Genomic DNA, 26,413 nt, shown 5'->3' on the forward strand with positions numbered 1-26,413 from the left:
GGGGATTGCATTGAATTTGTATATCACTTTGGGTAGTATGGACATTTTCACTATGTTGATTCTTCCAATCCAAGAGCATGGGATATCTTTCCATCTTCTTGTATCCTCTCTAATTTCTCTCAGCAGTGGTTTGTAGTTCTCATTATAGAGATTTTTCACCTCCTTGGTTAACTCAATTCCTAAGTATTTTATTTTTTTGGTGGCTATTGTAAATGGGCAGGCTTTCTTGATTTCTCCTTCTGCATGTTCACTATTGGAGAAAAGAAATGCTACTGATTTTTGTGTGTTGATTTTGTATCCTGCTATTGTGCTGAAATCATTTATCAATTCCAACAGTTTTTTTGTAGAGGTTTTAGGCTGTTCGATATATAGGATCATGTCATCTGCGAACAGGGACAGTTTGACTTCATCTTTTCCAATCTGGATGCCCTTTATTTCCTTCTCTTCTCTGATTGCTCTGGCTAGTACTTCCAACACTATGTTGAATAGGAGTGGTGAGAGTGGGCATCCTTGTCTAGTGCCTGTTCTTAAAGGAAAAGCTTTCAGCTTTTCCCCATTCAGGATGATATTGGCAGTGGGTTTGGCATATATGGCTTTAATTATGTTGAGATACTTTCCCTCTATACCTAACTTATAGAGGGTCTTTGTCATGAATGAGTGCTGAACTTTATCAAATGCTTTTTCAGCATCTATAGAGATGATCATATGGTCCTTGTGTTTGAGTTTATTAATATGGTGTATCACATTTATTGATTTGCGTATGTTGAACCAACCTTGCATCCCTGGGATGAATCCCACTTGATCGTGATGAATAATTTTTCGTATGTGTTGCTGTATTCTGTTTGCTAGTATTTTAGTGAGGATTTTTGCATCTATATTCATCAAGGATATCGGCCTGTAGTTTTCTTTTTTGGTTATATCTTTACCTGGTTTTGGTATCAGGATGATGTTTGCTTCATAGAATGAGTTTGGGAGATTTGCGTCCGTTTCAATCTTTTGGAATAGTTTGTAAAGAATCGGTGTCAATTCCTCTTTGAATGTTTGGTAAAATTCTGCTGTGAATCCATCTGGTCCTGGGCTTTTCTTTGTTGGGAGCCTTCTGATAACAGCTTCAATCTCCTTTATTGTTATTGGTCTGTTCAAATTTTCTACGTCTTCACGGTTCAGTTTTGGGAGCTTGTGTGTGTCCAGAAATTTATCCATTTCCTCCAGATTTTCAAATTTGTTGGCGTATAGTTGTTTATAGTAGTCTCGAATGATTGCTTGTATTTCAGATGAATCAGTTGTAATATCGCCTTTTTCATTTCTAATTTTTGTTATTTGAGTCTTCTCTCTTCTTTTTTTTGTTAGCCATGCTAATGGTTTGTCAATTTTATTTATCTTTTCAAAAAACCAACTTTTTGATTCGTTGATCTTTTGAATTGTTTTTTGGTTTTCAATTTCATTCAGTTCTGCTCTGATCTTAATGATTTCTTTCCGTCTGCTAACTTTAGGATTGGATTGTTCTTGTTTTTCTAGTTCTTTAAGGTGAAGTGTTAGGTTGTTCACTTGCCATCTTTCCATTCTTCTGAAGTGAGCATTTAATGCAATAAATTTTCCCCTCAATACTGCTTTTGCAGTATCCCACAGGTTTTGGTATGATGTATCATTGTTTTCATTAGTTTCAATAAACTTTTTGATTTCCTGCTTGATTTCTTCTTGGACCCATATGTCATTAAGTAGAATGCTGTTTAATTTCCATGTGTTTGTATAGTTTCCAGAGTTTTGTTTGTTATTAATTTCTAGTTTTAATCCATTGTGGTCTGAGAAGATACATGGGATAATTCCAATTTTTTTGAATTTATTGAGACTTGATTTGTGACCTAATATGTGATCTATCTTGGAGAATGATCCATGTGCTGATGAGAAGAATGAATATTCTGAGGTTGTTGGGTGGAATGTTCTGTAGATATCTGCCAATTCCAATTGGTCTAGAGTCTTGTTTAGATCTTGTGTTTCTCTACTGATTCTTTGCCTAGATGATCTGTCTAATATTGACAGTGGAGTGTTCAGGTCCCCTGCTATTATGGTATTAGTGTCTATTTCCTTCTTTAGGTCTAATAGAGTTTGTTTTATAAATCTGGCTGCTCCAACATTGGGTGCGTACATATTTATGATTGTTATGTCTTCTTGATGGATCAGTCCTTTTATCATTAAGTAGTGTCCCTCATTGTCTCTTTTTATGGTTTTTAGTTTAAAGTCTATTTTGTCAGATATAAGAATAGCCACTCCAGCTCGTTTTTCTTTTCTGTTTGCATGGTAAATCTTTTTCCATCCTTTCACTCTTAGTCTATGTGAATCTTTATGGGCGAGGTGGGTCTCTTGTAGGCAGCATATAGTTGGGTCCTGCTTTTTGATCCAGTCAGCCAGTCTGTGTCTTTTAATTTGGGAGTTTAAGCCTTTAACATTAAGAGTTGTTATTGAAAGGTGTTGATTTATTCCTAGCATTTTATTGGTTGTTTGGTTGTCTTAGGTGTCTTTTGTTCCTTGCTTTCTGATTTACTGTTTGGTTTCTTTGTTTGTTGGTTCCTTAGGTTGTAGATAGTGTTTTTGTTAGCTTGTTTTCTCTTCATGAATGCCATTTTTATTGTACTAGCGGGTTTAGATTTTTCTTAGGTTTTTATGGCAGTGGTAGTTATTTTTCAGGAACCAAACCCAGTACTCCCTTGAGGATTTCTTGTAAGGGTGGTCTTGTGGTAGTGAACTCCCGCAGTTTTTGTTTGTCTGAGAAATATACTATTTGCCCCTCATTTCGGAAGGATAGCCTTGCAGGGTAGAGTATTCTTGGCTGGCAATCTTTGTCTTTTAGTATTTTGAAAATATCATCCCATTCCTTTCTAGCTTTTAGGGTTTGTGATGAGAAGTCTGATGTTAACCTGATTGGGGCTCCCTTATAGGTGATTTGACGCTTCTCTCTTGCAGCTTTTAAGATTCTCTCTTTGTCTCTGAGTTTTGCCAATTTGACTATGACATGTCTTGGAGAAGGCCTTTTTGGGTTGAACACGTTTGGAGATCGTTGAGCTTCCTGTATCTGAAGATCTGTGATTTTTCCTATACCTGGGAAGTTTTCTGCCACTATTTTGTTGAATATGTTTTCAATGGAATCTCCATTTTCCTCCCCTTCTGGAATACCCATGACTCGGATATTTGAGCGCTTGAGGTTGTCTGATATCTCTCTCAGATTTTCTTCCATGTCCTTGATTCTTTTTTCTTTCTTTTTGTCTGCTTGTGTTATTTCAAACAGCCCATCTTCAAGTTCAGAGGTTCTCTCTTCAACTTCGACAAGCCTGCTGGTTAAACTCTCCGTTGTGTTTTTTATTTCGCTGAATAACTTCTTCAGTTCAGCAAGTTCTGCTACATTTTTTTTCAGGACATTGATTTCCTTGTATATTTCCTCTTTCAGATCCTGTATACTTTTCCTCGTTTCATCATGATGTCTAGCTGAGTTTTCTTGTATCTCATTCAGTTTCCTTAGAATTATCACTCGAAATTCCTTATCAGTTATTTCAAGGGCTTCTTGTTCTATAGGATCTAGAGTATGAGATTTATTAACTTTTGGTGGTGTACTTTCTTGATTTTTTGTATTTCTGGTGTCTTTTTTTTGGTGTTTATTCATTGTGGCAGGGGGTTTCACAGTCCACCGGTTTAAGACTAATGACTAACTAGGATGTTGCTGTGGTTGCCAATTTGGTATGGCTCCCGCCGTGACTGCTCAGTTGGCCTCTAGTGTCTTGTGTGTGTGGTTGCCTCGGGTCTTGGGCTTCTCCGGGGATCCACCTTTCTGGTCAGCTTGTACTCTGCTGGGCTGGTGGATCACGTACCACAGGGTGTGTGATCTCTGTTGAGCTTTCACTTTCTGTACAGGACTTCTCCCCGTTCAGTGTGCTCTGGCCCAGGCTGTTAGATCGTGCAGTGGCGACCCCACCGGGTGTGTGGTTTCTGTCGAGTCTCCGCCTCCCTGGCCGCACGTCTCCCCCCTCTGTGCACACTGTGCTGGGTTGGGGCGTGTCTTCTGCACCCCTCGTCTATCAGCTGGGCCTTCAAGACCCTGCTCAGCACCGCCTCGCCCAGGAAGTCTACCAGGTTTCTGCTAGGCACAGACGACCAGTCTCTCTGGGTGCCTTTGTAGCACTGTGTAGATCTTTCTCGGGTCTTGTTCACCTTTGTATCCCCCCGGTATAAACCGAATCTAGTGCCCGCCTGCAGCCTGCTCTCCGGCAGGTTCAAGCAGACCTGGGAACTCTCCTACCACACTATTCCCAACCAGAAATTCGTTAGGCTTTTTTCCAAACTGGTGGTCGCAGAGATGGTATCTGCCTCCCAGTAACAGGAAGTTTACCGGGGCCGGAGTCCAGGGTGTGGTGGAGTGACAGTCGGCCCGCCTGTACTTCCTAGCCCTCCCAAAACTGGTCGGGACGCCCCACACCCCCAGCCCTGCCAGAGAACCGTGGAGGGAGTGGGAGAGGAGGTCGGCCCGCAGGGTCCGGAAAGCCCCGCGCCAGGCCAAGCAAATGGGCTCAGTGATGGCCGAGCAGGGCGGAGCTGCCCGCACCTGGGAAAATGGAGGCAGCACCGGGGCAATGAGTGGCCTGGTGGTGCAGGCGGGGAGCCGCGTGGGCATCCACCCCCCGAACAGAGCTTTGCCAGGGATCACTCACAGTGCTGTGCCAGGTCGGGCGCTCGCTCCGTCTCTGGTTTGTTGCCTTCCGTGTTCTCGGCGCTGCCGCCTCGGGCTGTTCAGTCGCGGCGCCGCTCAGGCGCTCCCAGGAGTCTTCTTTAATGCCGGCCTGAAACCTCGAATCCTGGATAGGGCAGCTGGCCGCCTTCAGTGCGGCCCCAGCCTCCGGGATCCTGGCTGCATCCACAGCAGCCCTGGCGCCGTGTTCCCTGTTTCAAGACTCGCTTTTGCAGCTAAGAATCAGTTCTTTTCCTGCTCCACACTTCAAAGCTGTTGTCTGTAAATGAGGCAGCCTCTCCTGCCGGGGGCAAAGTGGCGTTGAGCCCCCACGACCGGCCAGCAGCAGCAGTCCTCCCTTAAGAGATGGCCAGAGAAAGGTCCACAAGTTTCCCGGCTGCCTGAGGCCCAGTGGCCACCTTTTCCACCTCAGCTACTCCGCGCCAGCCGCCGCAGCCGCCGCCATCTTGAAAACCCAGCAGTTAAATTTCAACATGAGTTTTAGAGTAGTCATTCAAACCATAGTATAGAGAATGAGAAAACGGTGGTGTGTGTATACTCTAGAAAGGGAAAAAACATTCATCTCATTGGGAAATGTAAAACCTGATGTAGACAGAGAAAGGGAGAGAGATCTAGTGTATGATGCAGGGACTCTGCATTCATGTGGGATAGGGAAATGTGCAGGCTAATGTTAAATGTACAGGTCTAGGGAATTTCCATAGGAAAAATAGCCCCTCTTCCTCTCTACACTGCCCAGATGCTGACAGACACAATGAAAGTATGTGTATTGGGTAGCAGGTGAGATTGATGTAAAAAAAATTTTTTCTACCTTGTTACACTGAACGATTGCCAAAGTCAGAGCCATCTTCTAAGTAAAATAATTTCCCATTTATTGTAATACTGTATTGATAGGTTCCTCCTGCTACTAAGAAATAATATGTAGGAGAGTGCCAGGGCACAGTGGACATGAACTGATAGGGACTAGTGGTTTGGTTTTTCTTCTTATATCTATATCGTTCCCAGCTATACCCAGCCTAATATAAAGTGTATATCCTTCCAGTAAGGTGCGATAAAATAAGCTGTAGCCAAAAAAAGAATTATGCCAGTAATTACTTAGACCCACTGACACAGAAACAAAGGACAGCAAATGAAATGCCCAGCACAAATAATTTATTTCCCTTTATGGTTCTATATCTACTTTCCTCATAATCACAGCCCCTAAGTTTTTGACTTCACAGTATCCATTCCCAAAAAGACAAAAAGATGTTCATCTGGGCCTTGGGAATCCTGAAATTAGACAATTTAGCTGTGAGTAGCCAGAGAAACAGAGGCTAAGACAAAGCTCTCACCTGCAGTGTTTGGTTACACACTCCATGGTCCAAGTGCAGGAACCTCAACAGGTTTTCCATGAAGGATTCTCCAGAATGGGGACATCCTAGCTACCTAGAGATACTTAGCAGTCCGAGACATCTAATGGTTTACTACATCCTCAGCCACAGCTTCAAAGACAATAATATCTTCAGTTAAGTAGATCAAGATCTGAATAAAAAAGAATAAACAAGACAGCAGACTAAATGTAATGCTCACCTCCCATCTCACCTGCCTTCCCAGCATTAGCACTGTGAAGCTCCTCCAGACTTACCAGCTGAGGTTCTAGGAGCAAGAGCAAAACATGGCATGATTCTAGTAAGGTACAGTATGTAGGTAGTGCTGGAAAAAAATCCTGGCAGATATCAGCTGAACTTCTGTCATCTCAGAGAAAAGCAGTACAGTTACTGAGCCTTCTTATACTTTGTAGCCCCCCCCCGCCATTGAAATTTCTTCTCCTACCTAACACACATTGTTTAAGTATCTGATATGTTTCTGGTGTGTGGAAATCCCTTTGCCTCTGCCTCTCTGACCCCAACCCCCTTCCGTCTTGCTATCTCTGACATTTTTCCATTGGCCCTACCAGATAAAATCACCAGGCTCAAGGTTAGTTTTCTACTTGCTGTACATAAAAGTAATCAAATCCACAAAGATGAGTAAGTGATACAAGTATATGACTGGGCAACAGCCCACTTTAGGGACACCATCTTTTCCTTCCATATTAACACTAGCAATTAATTCTACTTGCAAATAAACTGCACATGCAATAGGTATATCTATATGTATATGTGGGAGATGGGGGTGTATGTGTATGTACGCATATATATAAGTGTATAAACACCCTAATTTCTAAGGCTGTTTAAAATTTCACAAAATGATAAGACATACAGTTTCCCTTCCATATCCATGGGTTCCACATCTGCAGATTCAATCAACTGTGGATCAAAAATAATCAGAAAAACAATAAAAAATAACAATACAACAAAAATAATACAAATAAAAAACAATACAGTATAACAAGTATTTATATGGCATTTATATTGTGTTGATATTTTAAGTAATCTACAGGTGATTTAAAGGTCATAGGCAATGTGCATAGGTTATATGCAAATGCAATACCATTTTATATAAGAGACATGAGATTTCTCAGATTTTGGTAACTGCAGGGTGGTCTTGGATACCAATATTATTATTACACAAAATATTATTACATACATGATGGAATAATATTCAGCCTTAAAGAACGGGGAAATCCTGCAGAATCCTAAAAATCCTCAGATGCTCAAGTGCCTAATATAAGATGATGTAGTATTTGCACATAACCTACACACATTCTCCCATATACCTTAGATTATCTCTAGATTTATAATACCTAATGCAATATAAATGCTATATAAATACTTATACTGTATTTTTATTTGTATTATTTTTATTATTGTGGTTTTTTTTTTGTTTTTTCCCCAAATATCTTTGATCCATGGTTCATTGAATGCATGGAAATGAAACCCATGGATATGGAGGGCCTACTGTAGAAGGGAGTTGCAATAAGGTGAGCAGCAGATTTATCAGCAGAAACCCAGAGAGAGTGGGATGATATATTCAAAGTGCTGAAGGAAAAAAAAACCCCTGCTTACCAAGAACACTGTACCCAGCAAAGATGTTCTTCAAAAATGAAGGAGAGATAGACTTTCTCAGACAGACAAAAGCTGAGGGAGTTCATCACCACCAGACCTGCCTTACAAGAAATACTAAAGGGAGTTCTTCAAGGTGAAAGAAAAGAATGCTAATTACTAACATGAAAACATATGGGAGTATAAAACTCACTGGTAAAAATAAGTACACAATTGAAATTATACTAATGCAGTAATGTGGTGTGTGAGTCACTTACATCTTTAGTATGAAGGTTAAAAGACAAAACTATGAAAAATATTAATAGCTACAATAATTTGTTAAAGGATATGCAATATAAAAAGATGTAAATTTTGACATCAAATTCAGAAGGGGGGAAGGAGTAGAGTAAAAGAGTAGAGGGTTTTTGTTGCAATCAATGTAATCCTCATGGCAATCACAAAACAACAACCTACAGTAGACACACAAAAATTGTTAAATATTTGAGTTGATGAATATGTTAATCAGCTAGATTTAACCATTCTGCATTGTATACAAAAATCATAGAACCACTTTGTACCCCATAAATATACACATCTATAATTTGTCAATAAAAATAACAAAATAAAATAAAGAATAAAGGCATGTCACTTGAAAAAAATCACTTAATCACAAGGAAAGACAGCACAAGAGGAAGAGGAAGAAAGGAACAAAGAATCTACAAAACAACTGAAGGACAATTAACAAAATGGCAGTAGTATATCCTCACCTTTCAATAATTAGTTAGAATGTAAATTTTCCAAAATCAAAGGACATAGCTGAATGGATAAAAAAACAAGACCCAGCTATATGCTGCCTACAAGAGACTCACTTCACCTATAAGGACATACATGGACTAAAAGTGAAGGCATGGAAAAAGATATTTCATGCAAATGAAAACCAAAAGAGAACAGAAGTATCTACATTTATATCAGATAAAATAGACCTTAAATCAAAAACTGTAAAATGAGTTGACTTGATCAGTTTTCTGTTGCTTATAACAGAATACCTGAAACTGGGTAATTTATACAGAAACAGAATTTATTTCTTACAGTTTGGGAGCCTAGAAAGTTCAAGGTCGAAGGAGTGCATTTCGTGAGGGTCTTCTCCCTTGTGGGGACTCTCTGCAGAGACCTAAGGTGGTGCCGTGTATCATATGGCAAGAGGTCAAAAGCATGCTATCATGTCCCTTGCTATCCTTATAAAGCCACCAGTTTCACACCCATGATAACCCATTAACATTTTAATCCATTAATCCATGAATGGATTTATTCACTTATGAGGGCATAACCCCCACAATGCCATCACTTCTTAAAGGCCCCACTTCTCCATTACTGTCACATTAGAAATTAAGTTTCAACATGAGCTTTGGAAGAGATAAACCATTAAAAACCATAGCACAAGACAAAGAGGTCATTATATAGTGATAAAGTCAATTCAGAAATAGGACATAATAATTATAAATACATATGCACCCAACATCAGTGCACCTAAATATATAAAGCAAATATGAATATATCTAAATAGAGTTACACTGAAGTACAATAATAGTAGAGTCTTCATACCCCACTTTCAGCAATGGACCAATCATCCAGACAGAAAATCAATAAGGAAACATTGGACTTAAATTATTATCTGGACTGAATGGACCTAACAGATATACGGAATATTCCATCCAACAGCTGCAGTATGTTCATTCTTCTCAGGTACACACAGAACATTCTCCAGGATAGATCATATGTTAGGACATAAAATAAGTTTTAACAAATTTAAGAAGATCAAAATCATATCCAGTATTTTTTGTGACCACAATGTTATGAAACTAAAAATCAATAACAGAAGGAACTTCAAAAATTTAACAAATATATGGAAATTAAACAATGTGCTTCTGAACAGATAATGGGTCAATGAAGAAATTAAAAGGAATTTTTTAAAAAAATCTTGAGACAAATGAAAATGGAAACACAGCATACCAAAACTTATAGGATGCAGCAAAAGCAGTTCTAAGAGGGAAGTTTATAGCAATAAATCCCTACATCAAAAAAGAAGATCTCAAATAAACCATCTAACATTGCACCTCAAGGAAGTAGAAAAAGAACAAACTAAGACCAAACTTAGTATAACAGAAGAAGTAAGAAAAATTAGAGCAGAAATAAAATAAAGACTAAGAAAAACAATAGAAAAGATTACTAAAACTAGGAGTTGGTTTTTTAAAAAGATAAAATTGACAAACCTTCAGCTAGACTAAGAAAAAAAGAGAAAAGACTCACATAAAATCAGAAACAAAAAAAGAGACATTACAACTGATGGCACAGACATGCAGAGTCATTAAAAACTATTATGAACAATTACACACCAACAAATTGGATAACCTAGAAGAAATGGACAAATTCTTAGACACCTACAGCCTCTCAATATTTAATCATAAAAATATAGAAAACCTGAACATATGAATAATGAGTAAAGAGAATAAATTAGTAACTAAATGTCTCCTGTCAAAGAAAAGTTCAGGACATGATAGCTTCACTGCTGAATTCTACCAAACATTTGAAGAAGAAATAATACTAATACTTCCCAAACTCTTCCAAAAAATTGAAGAGGAGGGAATACTTCCAAACTCACTTTATGGACTGAGCATTACCCTGACACCAAAGCCAGACAAAGACACTACCACAAAAATATATTACAGACCAATAACCCTGATAAACACAACTGCAAAAATCCTAAACAAAATATTAGCAAACTGAATTCAACAGCTCATTAAAAAGACCATACACAATGATCAAATGGGATTTGTCCCAGGGATACAATGATGGCTCAACATACACAAATCTATAAATATGATACACCACATTAACAGAATGAAGGACAAAAACCATATGAGCATCTCAATATATGCAAAAAAGGATTTGAGAAAATTCATCATACTTTCATGATAAAAACTCTCAACAAATTAGGTATTGAGGAAATGTACCTTAACATAATAAAGGCCATATATGCCATAAATGCAACAAACATCATACTCAATGGGGGAAAGGTCAATGCTTTTCCTTTAAGATCAAGAACAAGATAAGGATGCCCACTCTCAACAACTTTTACTCAACACACTACTGGAAGTCCTAGCCAGAGCAATTAAGCAAGAGAAAGAAACAAAGGCATCCAAATTGAGAAGGAACAAGTTTAATTGTCCCTGTTTGCAGATGACAGGATCTTATATACTCATATAGAAACCCTGAGGAATCCAGCAAAAAACTGTTAGAACTAACAAATGAATTAAAAAGTTGCAGGACACAAAATCAACACACAAACATTAGTAGCAGCACTTCTATACACTAACAGTGAACTAGTGAAAAAAGAAATCAAGAAAACGATCTCAATTGCTACAAAAAATAAAAAATAAAAAAAATACTTAGCAATAAATTTAACCAAGGAGGTGAAAGATCTCTACATGGAAAACTATTAATCACTGATAAAAGAAATTGAAGAATACAAAAATAGATGGAAAGATATTTCATGTTCATGGATTACAAGAATTAATACTGTTCAAATGCCCATACTACCCAAAGAGATCTACAAATTCAGTGAAATGCCTATCAAAATTTCAATGACCTTTTTTCACAGAAATAGAAAAATAATCCTAAAATTTGTATAGAACCACAAAAGGGGGCTGGCCAGTTAGCTCCGCTGGTTGGAGCACAGCCTTGTAACACCAAGGTCAAGCGTTCAGATCCCCATGCTGGTGACCCCAGGCTAGCAGTGATGGAAATGCCACCAGAAGCTGCCAGGCTCCTGAGCTGTGGGGAGGGCCCACAGGCCTCAGCCATGTCCCCCACTGCCATCTGCATCCAGGCCAACAATGATGGAACCACTGCTGGAAGTCCCTGGGCTCCTGAGCCATGGAGGGGAAGGCCACCATGGACCTCAGCCATGCTTCCCCACCTGGTAACCAGGCTGGTAAGGAGCTAGCCATGGGCCACTCATCTCCCCTCTCTTTTCATCCCTCCCCCTCCCACCACTCCACAGCAACATCTCAGAATGTTTAACAAAAAAGACCCCGAATAGCCAAAGCAATCTTGAACAAAAAGAACAAAGATGGCGGCATCACACTTTATGACTTCAAAATATACTACAAAGTTATAGTAACCAAAACAGCATGGCAGTGGCAAAAAGAACAGACACATAGACTAACGGAAAAAAAAGAGAGCCCAGAATAAATCCATGCATTTAGATCCAATTGATTTTTGACAAAGATTCCAAGAATACACAACAGGAAAAGGACAGTCTCTTCAATAAATGGTGTTGGGAAAACTGGATATCCAATCTCACATCGTATACAAAAATAAACTGAAAATGAATTAAAAAATCTAAACTTAAGCCCCAAAACTATAAAAATTCTAGAAGAAAACATAGAGGGAAAGCTTCATGACATTGGTGTGGGCAATAATCTTTTGGATATGACCCCCAAAACACAGGAAACAAAAGCAAAAACAGATAAATAGGATTACATCAAACTTAAAAGTTTCTGTACAGCAACAGAAAAAATCAACAGAGTGAACAGACAACCTTTGGGAGAAAATATTTGCAATCCATACATTTGATAAGAGGTTAATATCCAAAATATACAAAGAACTCAATAGCAAAAAATAATAATACCAACCCAATTAAAAACTGGGCAAAGGACTTGAATAGACATTTCTCAAGAGAATACATACAAATGGCCAACAGCTATATTAAAAATTTTCAACATCACTAATTATCAGGGAAATGAAAATTAAAACCACAATGAGATATCTCACACATGTCAGAATGGCTATTATTAAAAAAATACATAAGGTAACAAGTGCTGCAAGGAACTGGACAAAAGGGAATCCCTGTACACTGTTGGTGGGGATGTAAATTAGTACAGCCATTATAGAAAACTATATGAAGTTTCCTCAAAAATGTTTAAAAATAGTATTACTATATAATCTAGCAATCCCACTTCTGGATATTTATCCAAAAGTATTGAAATCAGGATCTCAGAGAGATATCTGCACTCCCATGTTCATTGCCACACTATTCACAATAGCCAAGGTATGGAATCAACCTAAGTGTCCATCATCAGATGAAAGAATAACGAAAATGTGGTATATATACAATGAAATATTATTCAGCCATTAAAAAGAATGGAATTCTATCATTTGTGGCAACATGGGTGGGCCTGGAAGACATTATGTTAAGTGAGATAAGCCAGGCACAGAAAGATAAATACTGAATATTTTCACTCATATGTGGAAGCTAAGATAGTTGAGCTCATAGATATATAGAGTAGAATGGTGGTTACTAGAGGCTGGGAAAGGGAGGGGAGAGGGAGGATAGGAGAGGCTAAAGGATATAAAATTACAGCTAGATAGGAGTAAGTTCTAGTGTTCTATAGCACTATAAGGTGACTTTAACAACAATTTGTTGAATATTTTCAAATAGCTAGAAGAGAATTTTTAATGTTCTGCACACTAAAAAATGATAAATGTTTACAGTGATGGACATGCTAATTACTCTGATTTGATCATAACACATGGTATACATGTAATATCACACTGTACCCCATAAACACGTACAATTATGTGTCAATTAAAAACAATTTTTTTAAAAGACAAAAAGCACATTGTTGGTAAGAATGTAAATTAATACAGCCATTGTGGAAAACAGTATGATGATTCCTTTAAAAATTAAAAATAGAACTATCATATGATTCAGCAATCGCATAACTGGGTATATATTGAAAGGAAATAAAATCAGTATGTTGAAGAGATATTTGCACTTTCATGTTCATTGCAATATTACCCACAATAACCAAGATATGGAATCAAACTAAGTGTCCACAGATAGATGAACAGATAAAGAAAATGCCGTGTATACACTTGTACACAATGGAATACTATTCAGCCATTAAAAAAAAAGAAAACCTGTCATTTGTGACAATATGGATGAACCTGGAGGATATTGTTCTAAGTGAAATAAGCTAGGCAGGAAAGACAAATATCACATGATCTCACTTATATATCAAAGCTAAAAATATTGAACTCATGGAATCAGAGAGTAGAATGGTGGTTACCCAGGGCTGGGTGGGGGAAGATTGGGGATATGGTGGTTAAAGGATACAAAATTTCAGTTAAATAAAAAGAATCACTTCAAGAGATCTGTTGAACAACATGGTGATTACAGTTGATAACAATATATTGTGTTATTGAAAAATAGAAATTTTAAGTGTTCTTGCCACAAAAATAATAACTATGTGAGGTGATGCATATGTTAAATTAGCTCGATTTAGCCATTCCACAACAAATGTATTTTAAAACATTATGTTGTACTTTAAAATATATACAATTTTATAAATTTAAAATAAAAATTAAAAGTACAGAGAGTTACCATATACCAATCTTCACTCCCCATGCTACCCTTCAGTTTTCTATTATTAACATCTTGCATTAGGGTGGTACAATTGTCACAATTGATGAACCAATATTGATCATTAAAGTTTATAATTTAAAGATTTGTTCTTTCAGTTATACAGTTCTGTGGATTTTGAGAAATGCATAACATGTATCTACCATTACAGTATCATACAGAAGAGTTTCACTGTCCTAAATATTCCTTGTGCTCCATGTATTCATTTCTCCCCCCGCACCCCGAATCTGTGGCAACCACTGATTTCACTGTTTTGCCTTTTCTCTAATGTCAAATCAATAGAATCATACAGTATATAGTCTTTTCATACTGGCTTCTTCTATCTAGCAATATGTATTCAAGGTTCTTCTACATCTTTTCACGGCTTGAGAGTTTTTTGTTTGTTTTTTATTGCTGAGTAATATTTCATTGTATACATGTACCAGAGTTTATCTATTCACCTATTAAAGAACATCTTTGTTGCTTCCAAGTTTTGGCAATTATGAGTAAATCTGCTCTAAACATTTGTGTGCAGGTTTTTGTGTAAACATGTTTTCAACTCATTTAAATAAATATAGAGGAGTGTGATTATTGGATTATATGGTAAAACTACGTTTAGTTTTGAAAAAACTTCCAGACTGTCTGCCAAAGTGGCTATGCCATTTTGTATTCTCACCAGCAATAAACAAGAGTTTCTGTCTCTACTTGTTCTTGCCATCATTTGGTGTTGTTTTGGAGTTTAGCCATTCTAATAGGTGTGCGATGGTATCTCATTGTGATTTTAATGACATACGATGTTCAGCATCTTTTCATATGCTTATTGCTATACCTTCATTGCTGAGGTGTTCAGATATTTTGCCTATTTTTTAATTGGGTTGTTTCCCCATTGTTGAGTTTTAAGAGGTTTTTCATATACATATATTTTGGATATAAGCCCTTTATCCGTGTTTTGCAAATATTTCCTTCCAGTCTGTGGCTTATATTCTCTTAACAGTGTCCTTTGTAGAGCAGAAGTTTTAATTTTAATAAAGTTCAACTTGTCAATTTTTTTCTTTCTTAGATCCTGCTTTTGTTGTATCTAAAAAGCCATCACCAAACCCAGAGTTACTTAGATTTTCTATGTTTTCTTCTAGAAGTTTTGTAGTTTGTGTTTCACATTTATGTCTATGATCCCTTTTCAATTAATTTTTGTGAAAGGTCTTTAGATTTTTATTGTTCCAGTACCATTTGTTGAAAATATTATCCTTTATCGTTTGAACTGCCTTTGCTCCTCTGTCAAAGATCAGTTGACTATATTTGTGTGGGTCTATTTTGGGGCTATTCTATTCCATGGGTCTATTTGTTTATCCTTTCACCAATTCTATGATGTCTTGATTACTGTAGTTTTAAAGTAAGTATTGAAGTCAGGTATTACTCCTGTTTGAATGTGTCCCCCAAAAAGCATGTGTTAGGAGGTGAGGCCTAATGGGAGTTGTTTAGGTCATGAGGGCTCCGCTCATGAATGGATTAATGCTGGTTTTAAAAGGGCTTGAGGCTGTGAGTTCGATCTCTTGCCCTTCTGCCAAGGGATAATGTAGCACAAAGACCCTCACCAAATGCTGACACCTCAACCTTGAACTTCCTAGTTTCCAGAACTGTGAGAAAAATGTATTTTCTTTATAAATTACCCAGTCCATGATATTTTGTAATAGCAGCATAAAGCAGACTAAGATAGGTATCTATGATAAACCACAGGTAACATCATACTTAATGATGAAAGACTGAACAATTTCAATATTGTATTGGGGGTTCTAACCAGGGCAATTAGTCAAGAATAAAAGGCATCCAGTTTGGAAAGGAAGTAAAACTATCTGTATTCACGAATAAAATAAATTTGTATTAGAAAATCCTAAATTCACATGAACTATTAGCCCTAATAAATGAGTTTAGGAAGTTTGCAGGGTATAAGATTAATATACAAAAAAAAAGAAATATGAATTGTATTTTTATATACTAGTAATGAGCAGTCTGATGATGAAATTTAAGAAATAATTCCATCTACAATAGCATCAAAAATAAGTTTTAAAACTTAGGAATTAATTTAAAGATGTATAAGACATATACTGAAAATGAAAAAAAAATCATTGAAAAAATTAAAGAAGCCCTACATACACACAAAAACATCCCTTGTTTGTAGATAAAAAGATAATAATGTTAAGATGGCAGTACTGCTCAAACTTATCTACAAATTAAATGCAGTTTCTATCAAAGAAACCCAGTTGGTATTTTTGCAGAAATTGAAAAGCTGATCCCAAAATTTATATCAAAATATAAGTTATCCAGAAAACTAAAACAATCTTGGTAAAGGATAGAACATTAGATCACAATTTTCAATTTCAAAACTCACCACAAAACTACAGTTATCATGATACTGTTTCCTGGCATAAGAATAGGCATACAAATCAACGAAACAAAATTGAGAGTCTAGAAATAAAACCTTATATTTATGGTCAACTTTCAAGAAGGGTGTCAAGACAATTCAATCAGGAAAGATTTGTTTTTTCAACAAAACTATTGGTGCTGGGACAACTGTATATCCACGTGCAGAAGAGTGAGTTGAACCTCTACCTCACACCATATGCAAAAATTAACTAAAATGGATTAAAAACCTAAGTATACCAGCTAAAACTACAGAATACTTAGGAAAAGACATAGGTGTAAATCTTCATGACTTTGGATTATTCAATGTGTTCTCAAATGACACCAGAAGCACAAGCAGGAAAAGATAAACAGATAAATTGGACTTCTTCAAATTAAAAACTTTTGTGCTTCAAAGGAAACCATCAAGAAAGTTAAAAGACAACCCACAGAATCAAAAAATATTTGGAGATTTTATATCCAATAAAGGACTAATATCCAGAATATATAAAGAACTTTTTACAACCCAATTAAAAACTGGGCAACTGACTTGAACAGACATTTTTCCTAAGAAGATATGCCAGTTGCCGATAGGTATATGAAAAGATGCTCAATATTATTAGTCATCTGGGAAATAAAAATCAGAAGCACAGTGAGATACCACTTCACCTCCACTAGTATGGCTAGAATCAAAAAGACAAACAATAACAAGTGTTAGTGTGAATGTGAATAAATTGGAATCCTTGCACATTGCTGTATTATAAAATGATGCAGCTGCTTTGGGAAACAGTTTGACAGTTCTTCAAAATGTTGAATAAAGAGTTACTATATGATTTAGCATTTCTACCCCTAGGTGTACACATGGGAGAACTGAAAACATACCCACGTAGAAAGTTCCACATGAACATTCATGGCAGCATTATTTATAATAGTCAAAAAGTAGGAACTCAAATTGATAAACGGATGAACAAAATTTGGTATATCCTACAATGGAATATTATTTGGCAGTAAAAAGAAATGATATATGCTACAACACAGGTGAACCTTGAAAACATTATACTAAGTTGCAGAAGCCAATAGCAAAAGACCAAATATTGTTTTATATTTATATACTTATATAAAATATTATATATAATTTTACTATCTATATTTATATTTATATTTGCTTTATATAAATATCCATAATCCATAGAAAAAGGAATTAGGTTAGTGGTTGCCAGGGCTGTTGGTAAGGGGTAGGAGAATGGGGACTGACTGCTAATGAGCACAGAGTTTCTTTATGTGGCAAAATTAAATCGCAGTGATGTTTGCATAACTCTGAATATATTAAAAACCACAAAACTATACACCTCTAATAGTGGCTTTTATGGTACATGAATTATATCTGAATGAAGTACTAATTTTTTTAATGGGGTTAATACCTCACTTTATAGTGCTATTAGGAGAATTAACTGTAGACATATGAAATCTTCTTTTATAAGATCAGGCACCCAAATATTTGTTGGAACTAAAGATAAATTTTGCCTGCTTCCCAACTCTGCCCAGAATTTGATGTAATATACTACCAAGGTAAATGCAACAGAGCGCCAGAGTCAGAAGCAAATTTGAATACCTGCTTCTTTTGCACTCATACATTGAATAAAGTTCTGGCCTATTCACTGGAATTGTTGGAACAAAGCAAACTTTATTTCCTACTTTTCATCTCCAGACCAAGTAACCATTTCTCTCTACCCATCTGGGCAAACAGACACTCCATACACTCTCCTCCACTAGCAAGCCTGTCTCCTTTCTCAGAGGAAGGTTTGAGGTACAGATTTACTTCAGACTTGAGAAAAAGTGCTGAGCTGAAGCAATATTTCAAAAGAAAAGAATTCATAACATTAGCCACAACTAACCCCATCCTGATAGTGTTTCCCTTGAGTATTCTGACAGTTCAGGGCTCAAAGGATAATGGGGCCAATTAACTCGAAGCCCTTTATAAACAGGTGGTTTCAGATGTATTCAGGACTCACATGGCTAGATCATGACTTTCTGGAAATCCCAAAGAAATAAGATGAACTCAGGATCTGGTCCTATAACCAAGGTTCATGTTCCGGCCTGTTAGGTATTTGTGCCTACTCTGGGGAGGGTGGGGAAATGGCTGGACTGGAAGCCCAGAGCTCCTCTCCCAGGTCACTTCACAGCATACAAAAGGATTCTGCAAACTGCCTTATCCAAGAACATAGCTGTCACATTCTATTGTGATTTGAATCATCATTTTGACATAGTAGGGCACAAAAATTAATCATCTTACTTTCTATACAAAGCATATCTTAAATTTCAATGGAAAAAATAACGAAATGTGTGGACATTGAAATATTTCATGTCAGGAATGACACATTCTCACACACACACACGTCACTGTTGTGTGCTTGTATTCATCGAGGACCTATAGGTGCCAGGCTCTGGTAATACAGAAGAGAGTAAGCCACAGTTGAAACCCCACAAAAGGAGCTCCATCTTTTTGCAAGACAGTTATACTAGAATGTATTAAAGGAAAGCACGTAGTGCTATGTGAACACAGAGATGGGACACCTACCTGAGTCTAGGGTGTCATGGGGGCATTTAGAAGATGAAGAGAAGTATCTGAGCTGATTCCTAAAGATACAGTAAAGTAGATGGGCAAACAGATATTAAGGAACATCTCCATAGGCAGAATAAGATTTGTGAACTTATAGACTTGCAAGATATTCAGCCTAGCTGGAACAAATTGTTGAGAAGGGAGTGGTAAAATGAATTAATTTATAATGGACAGGTTAGAAAAAGATAGGGATTTATATTTGGCAAATACATGCACCCACCCTAAATCAGTCCCATCCCACTGAGAATGGTGACAAGGTTGGGCAGGGGAAAAGACTTTCTGGGCTTCCTCAAAGGGGCACCTTGGTGAGGGCTGATGGCATGCAGCACTGCCTTAAGAGAGCAGAACTTCTGAGGAGCCTCCAGCCCTGCCCCTGGGGGATTAGGGTTGAGCTCCTGGCCATAGCTAAAGGAAACAAAGGAAATAGATTCCTTCCACCCACTCTCCCAATGTCCAAAATATTCAAGGTTCTTTTTAACAACAAGGAAAATGATTTTTTTAATTTTCAACTCAGCCCAGTCCCATCACTTAAATGCAGCATAGGAGTAGAAAAGAGTCACACTGCAAGCATCATTTAGTCCAAGGCAGAGTTCCATGCCTCACAAAGACAGCAAGCCTATTTTCCTGAGAGACCCATGCCCAGAGCCAAACTAAACACACAAAACAGGAAAGCCCAGAATGAAGTCAGCTCCAGGCCAGGGCACGTTTCACCCTTCCCCCACAGCCCTCTACTTCCCTCCATTCCTAATCAGGCCAATTCCCGGACTCTGAGCCACCAGGGAGCTTTCTTTGTGGGGCAGTTAACACTTGAACCTCTGTTACATAAAATAAGACACCCTGTGAAATTTATTTTTCTATAGAACGTTTAAAATAACACCCCCCATACATGATCCCATTCAGCAATGACAGCTCTTCTTTTCACTATAAATGCAGATGATTTTAAAGTGACTGCCATCTCAAATAGGTCCACACTCAAGTTTCCCTACGGGTCTCATTAAAGGCTTCAGTCCTTACTCTAGGACAGGAAGGAATCCCAGGTACTTTTCTCAGATTCAAAGGCTGAGAGGAAAAGCCTTGCTAGCTTAGAAGATTTCTATAGAGATTGTTACCCAAAAGTTTTCTGGTCCATCTGAGAAGAGTTTTAGATTTTGCAGGCAATACAAGCATAGAAGCGGGCAGTCTATCTGATTAGGTGCTACTAGTTTCTAGGCTATAAGAAGCAAGAAAGAGGAATATAAAGTCTCAAGCTATTTTCACCACCCCAAATCTTCCAGAGCCTCAGAAGATGGACACTAGGAAAAGTCTACCTTTCCCAGGCCTTGGTGGGATAATTTCTAACATTCTACCACCTGGATTGGTAACTTTTGACAAGAAAATAGCACATTTCCAAATGAACATCTTACCAAAGCTTTAAGGGCTCTGGCTAGTGGTCAAACTGTACTGATCCATGCTAGGAGATTGGTATCAGAACTTTTTTATAAACTGAGTAGCTCACAAGTGCGGGAAGAGACTTGAGTAATGACGTGGCAAGGAATTAGAGGATTGCTTGCAGCTTTAACACTGATATTTGTTTATTTTAAACCTTTCTCTATTAGGAAATCTGAGCTAGCTTTACCTTTGCTGTCACCTGCATGTACAGGACTGGGCAATCATATTCTCATACTCCTTGTACAAAATATTCCCATTTGTTTCAATCAGAAGGAGACTAATGGGAACATACTTATAAGGGACACAGGAAGGCTGGGGAACACTCTGGTCCACCAGCTCATTGACAAGGTTCTGGATGATAGCGTGATTGGGGGAATTGAGACCATAGCGTAGTACCCGAGGGCAGGTTCCCTTGCAGTAATTAGGGGTGTAGAGATGGGGGGCAATGATCCAGTGATCCCAGCCCAGCTGTTGGAAACTGACTTGGAAAGGATGGAGGGAACACTGGTTATTTTCAGGTCCATCACGTCCCCAGGAGGGACCAAGAATCTCAGATGCGATACTGCCTGCTTGCCGGGCCCTCCGCGAGAGGAAGGAAGATTCCCTTTCCATCAACTCCTCCAGGCCTTGGGGAAGAAGTCTGGCCTTCTGAACACTTTTATGAGTGTCATTTAAATATAGTAACAAGAAGGCAATGTCTAAGGATGAAGTGCCATGCCACTGGGGCTCAAGAACTTCACTACCTTCTAGCCGCTGACACATGAAACGGAGTCGTAAGACACTGTGCCCCTTGTGATTCCAGAGCCTTTGCTGAACGTGTTGTGTGATATCCATCTCTGTCCAAGCTTTAGACATCAGGGAAGGCTTCGAGGAACCTCCTTCTGAAGAGGGAAAGTGATTCATTGGGCTTTTCTGGACCCAGGGCTCCATGTGGCAGGAGAGGTGGAAGCGAGTTAGGTGGAGTTGATGGCGGTAAACCACAGCTGCTCTGACTAGTTGGTATGCTACCCGGTTTGGTCTCAGAGGAAAGTCCAGGGTCTGTATATGCCAGGGGCCTGCACAAGTAAGAAGAAACAAGAACAGATTAGCTTACCTCCTAGCCTGAACCTCCCTCACAAATCTGCTCAGCCCTAAAACTAACTCAAGATCATAATAGCAGCTATCTATTTAACACTAATGTATTAGATGCTTAACATACATTAGCTCTTTAATCCTCAATAATCATATTAGATAGTTATTATACCCATTTTTCAGGCAAGGAAATTGAAGATCAGAAAAACTATGTCAAAGGACACACAGCCAGTATGTGGTAGAGTCAAGGTTTGACCCCAAGTCTGTTTCCCCTAAGAAAAACTGTCTCACTTTTATTTTTATTTTTATTTATTTATATTTTTTTTAAATTTTATTTTGTCGATATACATTGTGGCTGTTTATTGTTGCCCATCACCAAAACCTCCCTGTGTCTCACTTTTAGATCACTCACAGCACTAGGCTCAGAGGGAAAATAAAACACTTCAAGTATAGAATTACTTTGTGTGTATATTATGTGTATAGGAGAGAATCATATTAGTTGACTATTAAATGTGAACAACTAAGACAATCATTGAGACATATGAAGAAAGTTCTCAAGTCACTTCACTATACAGATGTAGCTTTGGGGCAACAATCCCATATTAGGGGCTGTGGCCTGCCATCACTTCAAACCCAGGACCAAGTCACCAGAAAATAATTTTGTCTATCCATCCCTAGTGGAGACAGCTATTTTGCCATTCCTGCATTTCTTCCATCAACTATAAGAATTGCTTCTTGAGTATCTTTTCCTCCTTGGCCATTTCCCCTCAATCTCTTTTTCCATCTCTTGCTGGAAATGTTTCTCTACCCTTCATTTTACCACCATTCCCCTAAATACTATTTTCAACCAAGCCTTGATCACATAAGTATCTTATTTTCTGAGAAGTCTGCGAAAAGCTGCTTGCCCTTCGTGATTAGGAGCTTTAATTCAAACTGGTGTGCTGACACCCAGTGGCCAAAGGGTTGGAAGGCTGGGCCCGCAGAGCTCTGAACTTCTACGCCCCCTCCTGGCACAGGTCAAGAGCAAAGATTATGAAAACCAGGAATCGCAGGAAAAAGCCTCCTAATTATCCTGAAACATCTTATCAGTAAATATTTCCATGTTATTCACCTAACCTTCCTTATCCATTGAATCCACAAGCCTGGAATTCCTCAGTAGCCTTGGGACTTTCAGCATAAAAGCTTTTCAACGTCTTGATGTTCCAGGATATTTTTAAAAGTTCAAGTTCCTTGTCATGTTTAATACACCCTCAGGTTTAGGACACTAGCCATCATTCACACAAGGCCCAAGCCAGGCTTGTATTTACTTTCTCAAGTTATTTATACTTCCATCTTACAATAGTCTTTCCAAGACGCCCACCCATACACCTGCCCCACCCTGCCTGAAAAGGAACCCAACCCAAACCTCTAGAAGGTTGTCTGGTGAAAAACTGTTTTTTCCTTTCAGACACTGACATCACATGTTTCCTGAAGTAGGGTGGGGTTACTAAGGATCACAGCCAGGAAGGGTCTGCTCAGAACTTTTCAGGGAAAGGATTGACTCACACATTCTGTGCGAGTGAACCTGTCATCTGTTTCTGGATCCTTTCCAGAGTCCCTAGATGCTAGTATGTTCCACAGACCAGGATACTTGCCTAATTCTACGCATCCTCCTTTTTACCTTCATATGATCTGCACAAACTTGATTTGTACAGCTTTCTGCTGCACTTAGGAATGGAATGCAGGTCCCTTATCATGGCCTCCAAATTCCTGCTTCTCATCAGCCTCATATCCTACCACTCTCCACAATACTCATGAGGCTCCAGCCACACTGATCTTCTGTTTAAGGACAAACTTATTGCCACCCTCTGGGTCTTTACACATGTTCCCTCTGCCTAAATCAGGTTTCTCTCTCTACTCCTCTCATACCTATCTTATCTTACAAGCCTCAGCTCAGATGGTACCTATTCAGAGATACCTTACCTGACAACCCCATGCAAAGGGAAGATTTAATTGCTGTTCTCTATCATAACCTATTTCATTCTTTGATAGCACTTGCCACAATTAGCAATTATTTATTTTCTTATTCATCTCCACCATGATAACACATGCTTCACGAGAGTACGGTTTTGCCTATCTCGATCGTCTGTTTGCCTAGCACTCAGTAGGTGCTGAACAAATAATTGTGGAATGAATCTCCACCCACACCAAGCTATTTCCTCTTCCTTAAATCAGAGTGCACTTCTCTGCCTCAAAGCATAGTCTTCTTACTTCTTCAAGGTCCAGTTCAAATATTACCTTTTCAATGAGGCCTTCCAGCCTCCCTGTTTCCTTTTCATTGCTCCAAGCAGTGAGCCATTTCTTCTTTGAGGTCCTGGGAGCCCTATTGCTTATCCTTTTCAAAGAACTCATCATACTATAACATCATTATGTGATTAGTATTTATCTATTTATTATACTATACTGGGAGCTCCAAGAGGTCAGGAAAGTAATTATTTGCCTTTATATACCCAACTCAAACACAGTGCCTGGTGCTCAATTAAAATCTATTGGGGAGTCAGCACAATGTGGTGATTAAAGCACAGTCTCTGGGGCTTAAAAGCCTGGGCTTAATACCCAGCTTCCTTCAATTCCTAGCTGTGTGACATTGGGAAAGTTACTCTGAGCCTCAGTCTATCTATCAAATGTGTAATGTTAGTACTACATACCTCACATGGTAGTGGCGAGGATTAAAGACAATGTAAAGCATTTTGTGCAATGCCTGACACATAGTAAGCTTACAGTAAGGGTTAGCTATGAGAATATTGGTTGTTTTACTTGGAAGGGGAAATGTAAATCTTGTCTGTTGTCATCTGAGACTAGTGAAGGCCTTAGAATGATCTCACTAGATTCCCAAGAGTTCCTTAAAATTGATGGCTGTCTACATTCCCTAGAGAGCCCTGCACTTCAGAAGCCCAATATTGCCTTGGAACAAAGTCTAATGCAGATGTTCAAAGCAGAATTAAGCGTGATGCAGGACAAAGAAAATTTCAAAATACACTTAGTATCAAAATACCAAAGTAACAACATGTCCTCAATAGAAAAACTGTTTGGTATACAAGAATATTGGAGTAAAGACTTGAGAAGTTACGGACAGACTTTAGAATCAGACAGATGAGCTCAAATCCCATCCCTGCCATCCACTATTTGTGTGACATTTGCAAGTTATTTAACCTCTCCATGCCTTAGTTTTCTTTAAAAGGTAGGCTAATTGCACATGACAACTAATGATAGTAGCTATTATTAGGGAACAAATACAATAGCAGATGCTCAGATCCAGGTATGCAGACCTTTAGATGTTAGCTTATCTCTGTCCTTTCTGAGGCCTTGTAAGTTTTCTGAACTCAGCATCCTGTACTCTGCCTTCTAAGAGCAAAACACTACGTAAACAGCCCTCCACAAGAATGTAGCAGGGTATTTCTTAATTACCATTTTCAGAGATATAACAAGCAAAACACTTTCTTTGAAAGATAGGGACTGACACATCACTCAGTTGTCCTGGGGCCCGGAGAGATTCCTCAGTAGGCCCAAGGCAATCTATTCTTAACTTGGGGCCTTAAATGGAAGTAGGCTTAAAGCCAGTTTCTCCCAAGCCTGCCATTCTTTGAAAAAGCAAGCCTGAAGAAACAACCTGCTCACCAGGCGATGAGCCCGGACAGTAAACCCACAGATTCCCTTTTCTCTACACTCTTCTCCACTTTTCTCCCCTACAGGACAGTATGGGGACATGATAACTCACCTCTGAGAGGTCTTGCTACATTTGCCAAGGGCCTCACCAACCTCACCATGGTGGCCCCAATGGTGCGATTCTCCCTTGGGTGCCCACGTGGGTCAGCCGAACGCTGGTACAACTCCAACATGTACCGCAGGGGATGCCCTAGGAGCCATGGCTTCCTCTGCTGTTTGCCAGGGGCTTCTTCTAGCAGCTCCCGAATCAGGGGCAAGGTAGGGTCCTCAGCCAGGAGGGCAACAGAAGGCTGCCCTACCTTTGCCATTTGGACCCTGTGTTCCATAAAAAGCATCAGTCCCCAAAGAAGAAGAAATCTAAGGATGCTAAGAAGGACCATCTTGAAAAGCTTGGTGTTCAGCAACAGGCTCTAATCCAAGCCCAAAGGATGTCACTCTGACCTGTTCCTTTCATGCAGGTAAGCACACTCTGGCTCCACAGCCACCAAGGAGGGGGGCCATAAATAAGGAAAGGCAGGCAGGCCAGCCCTATGTTGCTTCCTCTGGGAGGGAGGAAAGGCCCCCTTTCCTGGGCCAAGGAAAGTCTCCTAACTTGATCACTTTGCATCAAAACAAAAAGAAACAACAGATGGGACAAAGAAGCATGCCTCTTGCACTCTCTAGGGCTGGGAACAAGATAGTACTTATTTGAGGAGGCTGAGGTAACTTAAATGGAGAGGTCCGTTCCAGGACCCCTTCCGTTACCTTACCCCCCCAGGTTAAAAGAAAGCAGCTCTACGCTGCTCTGCTCCACAGCTTTAAAGGTAGTCCCTTAATTAATCCTTAAAGGGCCAGAGGCCTCCTGTTCCTATCCAACTTCCATGCCTTTAATGTAGTAGCATTTCCCAAAATGTGGCCTGCTACTGACTTGCAATGAAACTATTTGGGATGACTATTAAGAATGAAGACTCCTGGGTCCTGACCCAAATATGGGCTCTGGGAATGGGGTCCAGAAATCCAGATCTTAACAAGTGCTCCAAGAAGTTTCTGTGAACACT

At 38.8% G+C, this 26,413-nt stretch overlaps 1 protein-coding gene across 1 annotated transcript; it reads right to left on the minus strand.

Moving 5' to 3' along the window:
* Positions 1 to 20,795: 20,795 nt before the first annotated feature.
* BMP15 (bone morphogenetic protein 15) lies at positions 20,796 to 25,777 on the minus strand. Its single transcript, XM_063084410.1, has 2 exons — positions 25,429 to 25,777; positions 20,796 to 21,655 (listed from the first exon to the last, which is right to left on the minus strand). Exons 1-2 carry the CDS (start codon positions 25,754 to 25,756, stop codon positions 20,796 to 20,798), a joined length of 1,188 nt encoding a protein of 395 aa, XP_062940480.1. The 5' UTR covers positions 25,757 to 25,777.
* Between the last annotated feature and the right edge of the window lie 636 nt (positions 25,778 to 26,413).

The sequence above is a fragment of the Cynocephalus volans genome, chromosome X (genome assembly GCF_027409185.1).
Source record: "Cynocephalus volans isolate mCynVol1 chromosome X, mCynVol1.pri, whole genome shotgun sequence".
Lineage (NCBI taxonomy): Eukaryota > Metazoa > Chordata > Mammalia > Dermoptera > Cynocephalidae > Cynocephalus > Cynocephalus volans.